The following is a 14,361-nucleotide window of genomic DNA, read 5'->3' as shown; positions in this document are numbered from 1 at the left end:
GTGTCACTGTGTATGCAGTTTAAGTGGCTTCGTGGATTACACATAAAGTAGGATTAATTGAAGAGTAAACTGTTGTTTTCCTTAAAGCGTCCCCTTGCTATTAAGTTCTGTTCCAAATCATGTCCAGCAGCAGGTTTCCTTGGGGAAAGAATAAAATCCTAACAGAGAGCACTGATTTGAAAACCTTGGTCATAACATAAAGATAATGATTATCAGACCATTTGCTGTCATAAACTCACCAAAGCTCATAATGTTATTGTGGGAAATATTTACATAAATCTTTAGTTTATGTTCACAGACAGCAATGTTCATTTTTTTTGTCCTGTGATTTTGTCCCCCACTGTTGTTCAATTTTGATTTTTGTTAAATAATTTACTTTCTTAAAACTGAAAAAATATTATCATTCCTGAAGACTTAGCATAGTTCTCAAATCTCTGATACGTAGAGGAGCATTAAGGTGAAAGTAGCCACTTGACGCGGGCCTCAGTTCCACTAAATGCACGAAACCTTGCATTTGAAACCAGAAGAGCTGAATAAAAAATAAAAAGCTGCGGTTTCTTTAAGACATCCGAGCAAAACAACTGTCCTACCGTGGAGGAGGGAGGGGAGAAGAGAGGGAGGGAAGGAGGGTTGGCTGGAGGACCGAATGGCAGCTTTTACGCAGAGGGTAGTCTCACCTGCTGAAACGCACTTCACCATTCAGCACTACAGAGCACTCTTCCGCGCTCCCCTCCAATTAATAAACACGCCTGCGAGGTCAGCGCTTCGTTTCGCTTCTTCGGGGTTGTTTTGTTTTGTCTTCAGCTCCATTTTGATGCGACGAGCTTGGTTATCCTATCGTGACCCCAGCGTATGGATCGTCTTTGCCCGAGTAGGCGAACAAAGCGCATCAAGTCTCTCCAGAGAGGTGCCTCCCCCCCCAAAATCTCGGATTTTTCTCAGTAAGTAGGCTACTCGGGATAGCCATTTGGCATTTATCGGCTGTTTTTCTTGTTGTAAAGCTGCCTTGTATCTAATTCACTTGGAAAGAACTCGCTATTAAAGATGGATACGGTATTTCTTAGTCCGACGGATAGGCATTTAATTTAGGGAACACCCGATCCCACTGTTGGACAAAAAATAATGGGAAGATTTTGGATAGCGCTGGACACCTTATTGGTTTCCTGGGAGTAGAACAGGCCCGTGTCGATGCTCGAAAGCAAAAAAAAAAAAAAAAAAAAAAAGCTCACCACTGCAGACTACATCCAAATACTTCATTTCCAAAGGCGTGAATTGCTATATGTCAAAAACACATCCGTGCGCTGATAAAATATACTGACAAGCACATTAAGAACAAAAACTATGGAGCACACTGGGATCGAGGAGGTGAACCAGACGCACCAGCAGCAGCATGAACCCATCAGCTTCGGCATCGACCAGATCCTCAACAGCTCGGACCAGTCCAGCGGCTGCATGCTCCCTAACCGGACCGGTGACCCGGATTACGCGCTGGCCTCTAATGTCTACAGCAATGGGTACAACAGCGTCTACAACCCGGCCTGCTCCATGGCAGCAGCGGCGGGTTTAGCCGGCTCCTATAATGTCAACATGAACATGAACGTCAGTATGAACATGAACATGAACGTTAACGTGAACTCTGGAGGTGCAGGTGGGGTAATTCGGGTGCCGGCGCACAGGCCCATGCCGCCTCCGCCACCGCCACCCGCCGCTGCTGCTCCTCATCCACCCCCATCGACGCATCCACCGGGCATCGGACCCGGCATCCCCTCGATGCCGGGGATGGGAATGGGGAATGCAGCAAACTTCACATTTCCGTGGATGGAAAGCAGCAGAAGATTCGCCAAGGACAGATTAACAGGTAAAGAATAAACCTTATCCTGGTCCCACAACACTTGTAGTTTAATGTTTTTCATGAACACAGACATAGTAGGTCAGAAAGCAAGACCTCGTTATTGACCACCAAAAAAGTGAATATTTTCCTCACAGCCACTAAAGAGGAAATTATGAATTTACTAACACTTGTGTTGAAAACAACCCCCGACCGACGAAGCGTGAAGTGGGCCTATAATGGCTCAACAAAGTGGCGCTGATGATTTCATCTTTAGGTTGTAATCTATAACGAATCATATATGCGCACACAGTCAGTTTTATTATGCTGGAAGGGCAGCCTGATAAACGAGTGGAGAAATTGACTCGGACATGCTGATGAATCAGTATTGGACCATCACTCTCCATTTACAGCGGATGACGGATAACGACGTCCCCCGTTTTTTCATGAGGATGAATGATTTTTTCCCCCCTCTCCCGGAGAGCCAATTGAGAAAGCAAGAAGATGAGTCACCGTAGTAACAATATATGACATGTTAAATTCTAAACAAGAATGTATTTTATTATTATTATTATTATTATTATTATTATTATTATTATTATTATTATTATTATTATTTGAGCTGAGTAAATTAGGCTATAATTGGACAACAGCTACAATATTGCTTGCAGACTTACTCTGGCAGACTATATGTAGACCTCAGTGGGTTTTTTTTTTTAAATTTGTAGTTTTTATTTCCAATTTTACTTCTTTCAGAACCAGCTGCTTTTATTTTTTTCCTTAAAAATGAAGTTCACCGAAGTCGATTTTTGTGCCATTTGGGCTTTTAATACCCACGATGAGTTACATAATTCCTGCCTATGTTTTTTATTCAGGTGTCTGCAAACACATGCAGCCATTTTTGTTCCCAAAACCCCACACGCCCTTCAACACTATCAGAATCACATGCTACTTAAAGGCTGACATCGTTTTTTTATTTGTTTCCTTCTCAATCCAAAATGAGATATTTGCTTTACTTAATTAAATATTATATGTATGCTTATTTAAATAATGAAATGTAATGCAATTGAAGATAAGTTCTTTTCTAGTATAACGACTATATATTGTTTATAATAAATTATATGAAAAACATACGAAAGATAATTCTCAGTGAGAAAATGGTAAAAAAAAAAACGATTGCCAATAAAATTTTAATGGAATATGCTGAGATAGGTAAACGTATTTCATAAAAACGATTTCTGCGTTCTCTGCTTTCTTTTTTTGGGTGGGGGAGGGGTGGTTCAGCTTATATTTTTCTCATGACCTCATTGCTATAAAGGAAGAACATCATGGATTTGCGCGCGCACGCCCCCTCCTCTCCATGCATTAAATATTCACTCTTCAGTTCTTTCTACCTGATTAATTATTAAATACCGGGGGACGATATGTCATCTGCAAAAAGATACAGTGTAAATAGGCTTATCAATTTTACTCATAGTCACCGAGGGCCCCTCGTTTAATTTCTCTCAGCTTTGTGTCGCTGTAATTATTTCGCAGCTTATATCTTTCCTCTGTATTGATCAGCCAAAGATCACCAGCAGCAGGAACAGCTACAGCAGCAGCTACAGTAGCACTATCCACACATACACACACACACGCGCGCGCGCAGACACACACACACATTCAGATATACACACACAAACACTCCAGATTTAGCCTGCTCTGTTTCCTATAAAAGGCCGTAAATCAAATGGACTATCATCTATCCTGATGGGTAGAGCACCGTTTTAAATGTTTCTCCTTGTTTCTTGTTTTTCCTTTTCGCCTTCCAAGTTGAAACCGGAGGAGAAAAACGGTCCCGTGCAGATTTAAACAGCTAAACATGTTGCCAAATGCTTCCAGCTCTGGCATTCATGGCAGGATTTCTTTCTTTTTTTTTCTTGCAGAGATGTAAACGAAACCTGTTAACTTCGACAATAGATTCTCATTTTTCACGCCGGGATGCCTCCCACATGGCACAAACTCGTGTTATTAATCACAGTAAGCTGAATTGGACTGTCGCAAAAGATTTACGGGTTATAGGGGCATCATTTATACATCTGTAAAGATACACTTCATGTAGCCTACTGATGTATCCTTGGTGGTCACCCACTCCTCTGTGTATTCACTCAGCGCTTACAGGCCTAAAATGTTGTGCGTCAGGCTATTTTATTGCAACTAATTTATGTGTTATTTTATTTTTATTTATTTCTGAAGGACGAGTGAAGAATTAAAATAAGTTCACCAGGGTTAGCTAGCTGCTATTTTCCATCTGCTGTTCCTGAACATGTAGGCAAAAATCAACCAGAGAAGAATAAAATCATACATAAAGCCGCACCGTGCGTAAAAGTACACACGCACAACTATAGCAGCAACAGCATCAGTAGTAGTCGGAGGCTAACAGTAGCCACCATTATTTTTCAATGTACTCTGCTCAAAAAAATAAACAAACCCGTCTATATAGGGTTCAAGATTTATTTGTAATGTTATTTTTTTCACATTATTATTTTTTTTACGTCAGAAACGAATTAAAAAATAATACATTAATAACATAAAACATAGCACAATAATATGTAATGAAAATCAAGACTAGTTAGTAACTGAAGAAAAATATAATGGATAGTGAAATGAAAATTGGGCTTTACAGCACAAAATGTCAAGTAAAATATGTACTAATTTTAAGAAACTAAGCCTTTTACCACTAGTGATTACTACTACTACTACTACTAATAATAATAATCTAACAGAAATTTGTAATCTTTGATGAAGGATCAAAGTACATAATAATATGTTCTTTGAATTGTTTGGACATTTTGACAATAAACAGAGCAATAATACAGCGTCTTTCACTGTAGACCACCTAACAGAAATAAAAGAAATATAATTAAAGCGCCTTTTCTCTCCTGTATATCTGTGTCTGGGTGTAAATGGCAGCAGTGCCGAAAAAAATATGATTTTATTTCAGAGCTGAACCCGCTCCTGCCCTTTTGCTTCCACGCTGGCCTGATTTTCCGTGTGACAAAAGACAGTATCCCTGCTTTTTGTTGCGTATAGTGTAATAAATAGCAATATATGTTCATGTTATATTTCAATATCCCCTTTAGAATCCTTCACGGATATATTTATTAGATTGCTACAAAGGTAATATCCGCCGTGGGGACGGGAGGCGCTGTCACCGGGAAGTGTTATTAAGTATAAGTGGTTTTATTATGGCAAACATATTCTCCACGGTAGCATTTTATTTTTTGATATGCTTATGCTAAATTGTGTTATCCAGGCAACAGATTTAGCATTCGCACCCATTTTCTTTTCCATTTGATGAAGAGGGGGAACAAAATGTGCAATGTGTTTTGCAGCATTTATTTTTGGTTGCTGGTGATTCTTTTCATTTTCTTTGTTTCATGGGAACACTTACATGATCGCTTTTTTGTTGGGGATAATGGCCACATACAGACTGCTTAACTGTTTTCCGAGCTATAGGAAAACAATTAATTATTAGAAAAATAATTATGTTTTACAGCTTTATTTAATAACCCATTTCCTAATTGTGGAAGCTCTAAGCTCGTGGGACTTATTATACCCTTACATTTGGAATCTGTACAGGAGTGGTATTCTTCTCCAGATACAAATTACTGCCATCAGTATTTCTGATATATTTCAGATTTATAAAATTTTGACTAGTATATTTGTTATTCCATATGGCTTTAATTTTTGGTACTATTATTTGTAACATATTACTTATAATCCAGTTACATCCAGCTAGTGTACACTGACTGTCTTTAAACTAACCGACTCACTGATGCAATTGAGCAAGGGCATTCTTAATTGGTTTGGCTTAAAATCCAGCACATTGCATAATTCATTTTGATTCTATACTGCAGTTCACAGTCTCGATAATTATAGTAATGGATAAACCTGAAGGCATATGGAGTAAAACCAAAGAAAAAAAAAGCATTAAACATGTCTGGTGGGGTATCACACCACTGGATCATATATTTATCAGGATTTTGCACACTGTAAAGCAAAGCCTTGCTGTACTTGTCAGGTCTAAAGGCTGCTGCTGCATGTTAGGTTGCCTCTGAACGTGCTTGTATGTGCCTGGCCCATTACTTAGCCCACAGATGGCCTGAAATAGCCATCTAATGCTGTATTAGTTAGCCAGACCTGCCGCTGGGAGCAACAACAGGCACGCTTGCTTTCTCTGTGGGACCCATAAAGCTCCAAATAGATTTGGGCAATGACACAAAAAGCAAAAATGATATGTTGCTTAACATATGTGCTGTACATTTAAGACTCCACTTTAAAGTTACTGTAAGAATGTGGCTTTACAGGAGATTTAGAAACACACTATGAAGTCCAATAAGGGCCATATAATTCAGTATTAAGGACTGTGGAGGTGCTCCAGTCCATTGTGAGCACCTATAGTAGTGTTATAGAAATATCTTGGGGATTTTGTCATTAGAAACACGTGATTAAATACTACAGATGCCGGTCTAAGTCCCAAAAGGAATATTGGAGGGGTACAATTACCATTTTTTATTATTATTGAGCATCAGAGCAGCACATAACGTGAAATTGTTATAAGAATATTAACATAGAAGATTAAAAATAATAATGAGAGAGAACGAAGAGGTCATGGTCACTATAAATCCATGCGAAAGCCAATAACTGTAGCACATTTTCACTTCAGACACTAAATCTGTGCTACTAATTTGCACTTACGTGATGTTAACTTTATGTGACCTACCGTAACAGTGCATAGTAGCTATTCATCTTTACTTTACAAATCATTTGTTTGTGTACGCTTCAATTTGCCACTCATGTTCAGCACCATCAGGGGACGTTGGCGGCTCCCTTGAAATGACTGCCAAGTGCGTAATAACTTCATGTTCTATTTTACATCCAAATTGTCATCGTCTGTATAGCAAATGAATTTTCAAGTCGCTGAAAACTCTGAGAACAGCAGCAGCAGGAGGAGCAGCAGCAGGAGCAGCACGTAACCCTGAGGGGACACCTATGCAGATGTTTTCATATTCATTTTGGCTCCTGGTGAGCTTTTCTGACAAAACAAAAACAAATAAACACCCTGTAAGACAGCAGGCAAAACAGCTTGCTGGGGACGGATGACATAGAGATAGAGAGAGAAGGAGAGAAGACAGAAAGTATTTTTTTTCTCTTTTCTTCTGCTGATTTCCATTCAGAATGAGAATGTGGCTTGGGAGTGGATCTATGGCCAACGATCTCATTACATTTATCGATCTTCTGTTTACCCATGGCTGACAAAATAGACAGGATTCATAGATATTTTATGATGCAAGAAGATAAGTTGTTATTAATACCCGGCAGTTGAAAAAGAACCACGAGGCACTGAGGCAGAGAGTGAAGAAAAACACAATGTACACCCTTACAGTGCAAAACTGCAGTTTATATTTTTGAGAAGGAACAGTGACTAAGCGACAAGAGACAAAGTAAGACAATACAACAATACTTTGAAATAGCATTTATTATAAAGTGTCTATATTCTAAATAGTAATGCGTGTAAAGTTTATGACAGCCTATTCTGCAAAAAATGATGTCACTGTGCAAGAAGTTACACAATTGCAAATTGAGGTTATTGCTTGAGTTGTAATGACACACGCTTCATGTTTGTGCTCCAAGACATTTTGCAAATATCAAATATTTTTTAAATGCAATTATTGTGATGAAAAAAGACCCACCAAAATCTACTTTCCTTCAGAAATTGTGTTTTGTTAGGCTTACAATTATATTATGTAGGTCTGTGAATAGTACTTATGGAGCTTCATCACATTGTCAGAGGATGACCTTGGCTGTAGGTTTTTGATTGGTCAGCCAGGGCTTGATTTATCTGTGTAATGCTGCTAGATGTCACTTATTTTTTTTCTGAATGGCATATATCTCATTTCTTAGCTAAAGATCTCCAAATGCTAACTTAAGAGACTAGAAGCAAATGGCATTAAAGTAGACTCTGTTCATCATTTAGGCCCCTTCATGTGATTAGCTGCTATGCGTCGGTGCCCGCCCGGCGGCAGCTGCTGCTGTGCTCCAGATGCGGGACCTCACTGTGTCTCCCTTTCCTTTAGGGGAGCAGGCAGAGGAGAGCCGAGCTGGAGAGGCCACAGGGGGGCCGGGGGCCACCGGATCCCTCTGTCCTCTCCCCAAGGGAGACATCGGCAGGGTCCCTGTCTGGAGCACGGTGGAGACATTAGCCAAATGTTATTACCCCGAGCTTGCCCACCTGCGAGACGGCAATGGCCTTCTAGCAGACTATCCTTTTCCAAAGGGTGCTTGCCCAGGTGAGTCACCCCCTCTCCCCCACCAAAAAACCTCACCTGTAGCTAATTGTTAAGCGCCACCATTGTGTGCCATCAGAAAGTATAAACTGGATTTAAAACAGCATTTGAAATCTTAATATGTGTCAGTATTTTTCACGTGTTTATCCTCTAGCACTTTAAATTTTGAAGTGATAACTCACATACCATTTTTCTACTTCTGCCTCAATTACTTTTTCCTTGGATTTTCTGTTTGCACATCTCAGTGTGCTCTTCAGAAATGGAAAATGTGGCAGTGACGTTATCTTCTTCAGTTGGCAGATTCTAGGCCATCTCTTAAGACTCCCCAAACATCATAGCTTTTTTTTTCAGTTAGCAGAAAATGAACAATAATTTTTATCTTACCAAGGAATGGAAAGCCAGGTAGGTTTATGAGTCTATAGAAATAAATCCTCAGGGGAAATGCATTTATAATTCAGAAGAACAGGTCACTCCAGCTTAGAAATGGAAATAAGTAACCAATCAAGCATTCATGTTAAATCTCTAGAATTTTATAAATTTAAAACACTCATCAGACAAATTAATCCTCTTTTTCCTCCCTCTTTCAGCTGCCCTCTCGCCCTTTTCTGTGACCCGTCGAATCGGCCACCCGTACCAGAACCGGACGCCACCTAAGAGGAAAAAGCCTCGCACCTCCTTCAGCCGGGTGCAGATCTGTGAGCTTGAGAAACGTTTTCACCGACAGAAGTACCTGGCATCGGCCGAGCGTGCCACCCTGGCCAAGGCGCTGAAGATGACGGATGCACAAGTTAAGACCTGGTTTCAAAACAGGCGGACAAAATGGCGGTAAGATTACAGCAGGTTGTTATTGGATGCTAAAGTAACATAGTTCTCCGTTCTACGTGTCACGTCTTGCTCTTTTTTTGCATCCCACTATATACTTAAGCAAAACAAACAGGCCTTGATGGTTTTTGACTTCATTAGGACAGGATGTTTGCGCAGAATTACAAATCTTCTTGTCCCACAAACTGACATTACAGAATGTGTCTCTGTTTTACACTTGCGTCCAAAAATGCTTACTGGTGTCTTACTTTGAAGACAAGTAAAATGGCCCACATTGCATTGAAGGAGTTGTACAACACAACACTTATTTTGCTTAGCTTAGCTGCCAGTTGAGGCCAGTTCACTTGACCAAGCACAATTACTCCTGAGCCTCCTGAAAGGCCTTTTAGAAACCTGCTGTCCAAAGCAATACTGAAACACTCACAGGAGGAATTGACTGCCGAGTCCATGAAAAAAACACACACTCATTCACTTCATTCTAACTGTTGTTTATAGCCATTTGAAAGTAAATGAGTAGGAAATCAAATTATGATGCCCTGCCCCTTGTTAAAGGAGCAGGATACATATTTCAAATGCATATTACACACAGCTAAATTACCTTAAGTCATTACCCTAAGGGTTTTTATGTGTAAATGGCTTTAAAGCTTTTTCGAATGATTTTCTATTTAAAAGTTAAAGAAAACAGTTAAAAATCACTGCCTTCTTTGTTGTAAATTAAAGTATAATATAGAATTTTGGTTTAAGGATGTTCATTTACATTTTCTTTAAAAAAATGCATTTATAGAAGAAAAAACCTGCAGCAATCATGTCCTTAAGCCATAAAATGCTAATGCACAGTTTCCACTACAAAGTGCAGTAAAAATGAATTTGCTTAAAATAAACAGCAGACTGAACGGCATGTCACGAGTAACAAGGGAATTGGCTTAACTCGCTTTTCTGATTTCCTACTTTTGCTGAGATTTATGCCATTTCCCTGTAGTGTGCACCTGATAGGATGAGCATGAGGGATGTCTTTGTGTGACGACTACGCGAGTAACAAGAGGATGATCAAATCAACAGCCAGGGAATCAGATTATGATAATGCTGTTAACAATAATGTGTGGCTAATGGATGGAGGTTGGCGTGCTTGAAAGAGTGTTTTTAGAGGTGTGCTTATGCTGGTGATTTCTAGCTGCCATTTGTATTTTGCTTTATATTTTTAAGAGAATTGAACATTTATTACATGTTGTTTAACATATCATTTCCAAATGTCCGTAAATAAATCACCATGAATTATTCTGTTATGGTAATAAGACATTTTCAAGACTGATAGAGTAAAATGTTCCACTGTTTATAGATATGCTTGCCTTTGTAAAGTAATTCAAGTAAATTGCCAAAAGTATTTACATTCACTATTTAAATTGAAATTGAAGTATAATTTTTGTTGAGTACTAAAACACCAGTTCACTCTGGAGGTTTTCCAACATAAACGCTACAAAACAGGCTGTTTTTTTTAGGAAGACGCATGACTTTTCAACGCAGCAAATGTTGATATCAGCACAGCGCATATACAGGATGTGCGGAGTCGTTTCTTTGAAAAGAAAAGAAACAGATGCAACTTTTCACCTTGAGGCAGGAAGTGCTTTGTATGTCTTCCCCCTCTATTAGTCACGTTCCTTCAGCAACACCTGTCACTCATCTTGATCAGCTGTCGTGTAGCCAAAAGCAGAAGGAGTATCTGGCACAGGTGTAGTACAAAGACAGAAGAAAAAACAGGCAATTTGCAAATCCACATGATTTATTATGAAATTGGCAATCTCATCTGATCGCTAAAAGCTTTTTTTTTTCCCTTGATTCCTTTGACTTCTTTGATCAGTGGCTTTTTACTATATATATATATATGTCTATATATTTTTTTTTTCTTGTTATTTTCAGGCATTGCAGCATATGATTGAAATTCTTCACCACCAGTACCAAAGACTGCCAGCTTTTTCTTGGTTTTGTCAATTAGAAATGACAATAAATGAGCCCTGGATATGCTAACTTATCCAGGAAAATTTTAACAGAAGCACCTAATACAGAATTGCAGATCTATTCTGCATATGGTGTCTGTTTAAAAAGTAAAGAAAGAAGGAGGGAGAGAATCCCACTGTTTCTTTATTAAAGCATAGCACACTGCTAAAACGCTCTGGCACGTGGTACAAGTCGATACTGTGTACAATCGCCATAAAAAGAAACATTATATTGGTCTTAAATCCTCCTTTGCTCTCCTTTGTCTCCTCCTTTCACCCAGGAGACAGACTGCAGAGGAGAGGGAGGCTGAGAGGCAGCAGGCCAACCGGCTGATGCTGCAACTTCAGCAGGAAGCTTTCCAGAAGACGTTGAGCCAGCCACTGCAGCCGGACCCACTCTGCCTGCACAACTCCTCCCTCTACGCCCTGCAGAACCTGCAGCCCTGGGCAGAAGACAATAAGGTGACCTCCGTCACCTCTGTAGCATCTGTAGTGTGAGCGTGTGTGAGTGTGTGTGTGTGTGTGTGTTTAGAAGAGAAAGGGAGGGAAGGGGAGAAAACAGAATGTCTTGATCAAAGTGTCGTGAGTGTGAATGGACACAAGAGAGGAATTTCTTCCAAGACTGACATTCAAAAACTCAGAACCATTTTGGGATATCATAGATGCAGGATGCTTACTTTGGAAAAAAAATCTAATCAAATAATGGACAATGTGCTTATTCACTCATTGATCGTTACCAGCAACATGGTGGGGAAGAGTGTGTAGAGAGAAAGACACAGCTATCGGTTACTGACCAGACCTGCAAAACACTGTTTGCGGACTTCACAGCACAGGAGCCGCACTTACATTGATGTTTGTCAAAACTAAGCAAGTCTAAAACTGTTATCTTAAATATCTAAAGCATGTTGAGTAATTTCCTGCCTTACACCAAGTTTCCGCTCTCCCTTCAGCTGTCGGTCTAAAAGAGAAGAGGGCACTTTATCCCTAAGTGCCAGGAAACAAATGGACACCTCTGTACATGCCCAACTGTCAAGACTGTACCCTCTTTTGCCTCTGGATCCCTCACAAGGTGGCAGAGAGACTCTTTGCCAATAATGGCAAAAAGAGACCTCGTGTTTTCGCTTTTGACTTTGTAACAATGTAGTAAATGCATGTTTCAACCCTTTTCTGTGTGCACTCGGATGTACCATTGAAGTCAGCGGCTGCTAAGGTGGATCTCCTCCCCAACTGCAGTGTTCAAATGGTAGTGGATTGGTGAAAGCCCTGATCACGGATTCCTCATTATGTCGAATTTAAAGGTGTTTTATATTAAATAATATTGTGACTTTTTGAAAAGATGACAAACCTCTCCGTTTTTCTTGCCTCTTATTGTCTTGTTGGGTTCCCTCACTCACTTCCTGTTGTTGTTTGTCACCATTATGAAAACTGTGCAATAATACTTTATGATTTTAGGGATGTAGTTAGCCTCATGGGAATTGGCTATGATTACACATTAAAGTTTCAAACCACCCAAAGGTAAGATACCATCAAACTGTATGAGTAGGACAGAGCAATACCTTTTTTTATCCATAAAAACTGATGACTACAGCTCCCATGTGTGAACGTGAAGCAGGGCGTTGCCGAAAAAACAGCAAGCGTGCTCGGCAAAAGCCTCCCTGGATAAATAAAAGGTTTGAAAACCGATGCCAGCTCAAATTAGAATGAGAGTACATGAGAAAGTACGAGCTGTGCCTGTGCCAAATGAACATCTGAAATGCGGCAGCCTGATTTTGTTTGTATTTTTGTTTTACTCCACTGAACTGCGAGGACTTAACGAAGCAGTTGGCCAGTGATTGGTGCAGGAAACCAAGCAACAAATGAAAGGCTAACAAGTTTAGCCTTTTTCTGTGGGTCACTGATTGAGATAGCGTCTCAACAGCAGGGATAGCAGGGAACGGCTGAAACTATCGGGGGCCAGATATCTTGTTTAATAATGTCATTCCTTCCTTCATCCCAGCACAAAAAAAACATATTTCATAACCGAGTGTAATCCAGCAGGAATGCAAATCTCAACCCTAAATAATCTCCCAAATACCTGTTGCCTTTTTTATGGTTAATGTATCTTTACGTTTCGAAAGAGTTTCTTCTTTTGGCCAAAAAGAATGCGATTAAACTTAAACTTACGCTAAATGTACAAGCGGAATGCCAAAAGACAGCACTATTATTTAGAAAACGAAAAACAAAACATCCTCTATTGGAGAGTAGCCATTTTTGGTGTTTGCCTCCATTGTTGTCTGGGTGAATCGTGGCCACCTGCGCACCAGACAGTCGTAAACATTTGTTATCAACACATCCAGCCTATCGTGCTTATCGCCCAAGTCAAAACAAAAACGACCTAGGCAGACCTAGGCACAGTAAACACATCATTCAGGTTCCCTGCTTGTAAATGAGCCTTCAACACAAAGAACGTCACAGGAAATGGGCCTTGTTGTGTTATCTTCTTTCCTTAACAGTGAGCTACTCAGTTCCTTTGGACTGTAAAGCATAACATCAACCTCCTGTTAATCTTGGCTGTACCTGCCACTGAAAAATACCTATCAGAAGGCCTGTCCCTTTCCTTCTTTTTTGAGATTTGCCTGTTTGAGCCTTGCCTCTCTCTCAGAGCAGCTTGATGATGTGGTTCGAAACAGCTGTCTGCAGCTGCAGCCACCCTCAACAACCCTCTGTTTTCTCAGAGGCATAGTGCCAATGTTTAGTCAGTTTCCAGAGCGTCTTGCCTGGTTGAGATCGTGTCAATATCAGCCAGCTCTCCAGGTGAATCCTCCTCAACCCCCACTTCCTCCGCTCCCTGCTGCTTTCATCTCTCTATCTCGAATGCCTTGAAGACGTGACTTGGCCCATTTTAGAAAAATTCCTTCCTTTTACCGTTTTCAAAACTGCTCATTGTGTTTTGCTACAGGTGCTTAAAGATTTTTTTCCCTCCTCTCCTATCGTGGCACTGAATTTTTTTTCTCCCACCCCCCTCTCTGTTGCCACTGAGGAGCCCTATCCTTATCCAATAAAATGTCACCACACAAGATGAACAAGAACAAAGAGGCTCAAGGTATATCAGACTTCCTATCAAGCATTTTGTTTTGAACAGGAGCACCATAAACGAAAAAAGTACTCACCACGTTGTGCTGTCTCCTCCAACCAGCTGTTTCCATTCTTGAGAAATGCAGTAAACATTTAAGCCGTTATCAGGCAGTTGTTGACGCTTCGGTGGGTTTAGCTCTTCGAGCATTGAAAGTTCGACTTCTATAGTATGATTATCAAGTCAGATCTGCTCTTGTGCAATAAATATTTCCTACTTGTTATCACCCTGCATATCTTAGTGTCGATATATACATCTATCTATCCATCTATCGACATA

At 40.1% G+C, this 14,361-nt stretch overlaps 1 protein-coding gene across 2 annotated transcripts; it reads left to right on the top strand.

Annotated features, from left to right (window-relative positions):
* The first annotated feature begins 874 nt into the window (after positions 1 to 874).
* Positions 875 to 12,303, top strand: tlx2 (T cell leukemia homeobox 2). Of its 2 annotated transcripts, XM_005726549.2 has the most exons (5): positions 875 to 1,858; positions 7,948 to 8,160; positions 8,745 to 8,982; positions 11,252 to 11,432; positions 11,921 to 12,303. In XM_005726549.2, the coding sequence occupies exons 1-5, from the start codon at positions 1,342 to 1,344 to the stop codon at positions 11,930 to 11,932; spliced, it is 1,161 nt and encodes a 386-aa protein (XP_005726606.1). In that variant the 5' UTR covers positions 875 to 1,341; the 3' UTR covers positions 11,933 to 12,303. The 2 variants fall into 2 exon arrangements, with proteins under 2 accessions (XP_005726606.1, XP_005726607.1); XM_005726550.2 differs by lacking the exons at positions 7,948 to 8,160; positions 11,921 to 12,303 and having other exon boundaries at positions 11,252 to 11,468.
* Positions 12,304 to 14,361: the final 2,058 nt, after the last annotated feature.

The sequence above is a fragment of the Pundamilia nyererei genome, unplaced genomic scaffold (assembly GCF_000239375.1).
Source record: "Pundamilia nyererei isolate P.nyererei 1_Seehausen unplaced genomic scaffold, PunNye1.0 scaffold00020, whole genome shotgun sequence".
Taxonomy (NCBI): Eukaryota; Metazoa; Chordata; class Actinopteri; order Cichliformes; family Cichlidae; genus Pundamilia; species Pundamilia nyererei.
Note: the sequence above shows the minus strand (reverse complement) of the source record. Positions and strands in the feature narration are given on the sequence as shown.

What these genes read in the sequence shown, in the direction of transcription:
- tlx2 (XM_005726549.2), top strand. Translation starts at nt 1,342, where the DNA reads ATGGAGCACACTGGGATCGAGGAGGTGAACCAGACGCACCAGCAGCAG. An exon ending in CGCCAAGGACAGATTAACAG is followed by an intron (nt 1,859 to 7,947) that starts GTAAAGAATAAA and finishes CCTTTCCTTTAG; the next exon opens with GGGAGCAGGCAGAGGAGAGC. An exon ending in AACAGGCGGACAAAATGGCG is followed by an intron (nt 8,983 to 11,251) that starts GTAAGATTACAG and finishes CCTTTCACCCAG; the next exon opens with GAGACAGACTGCAGAGGAGA.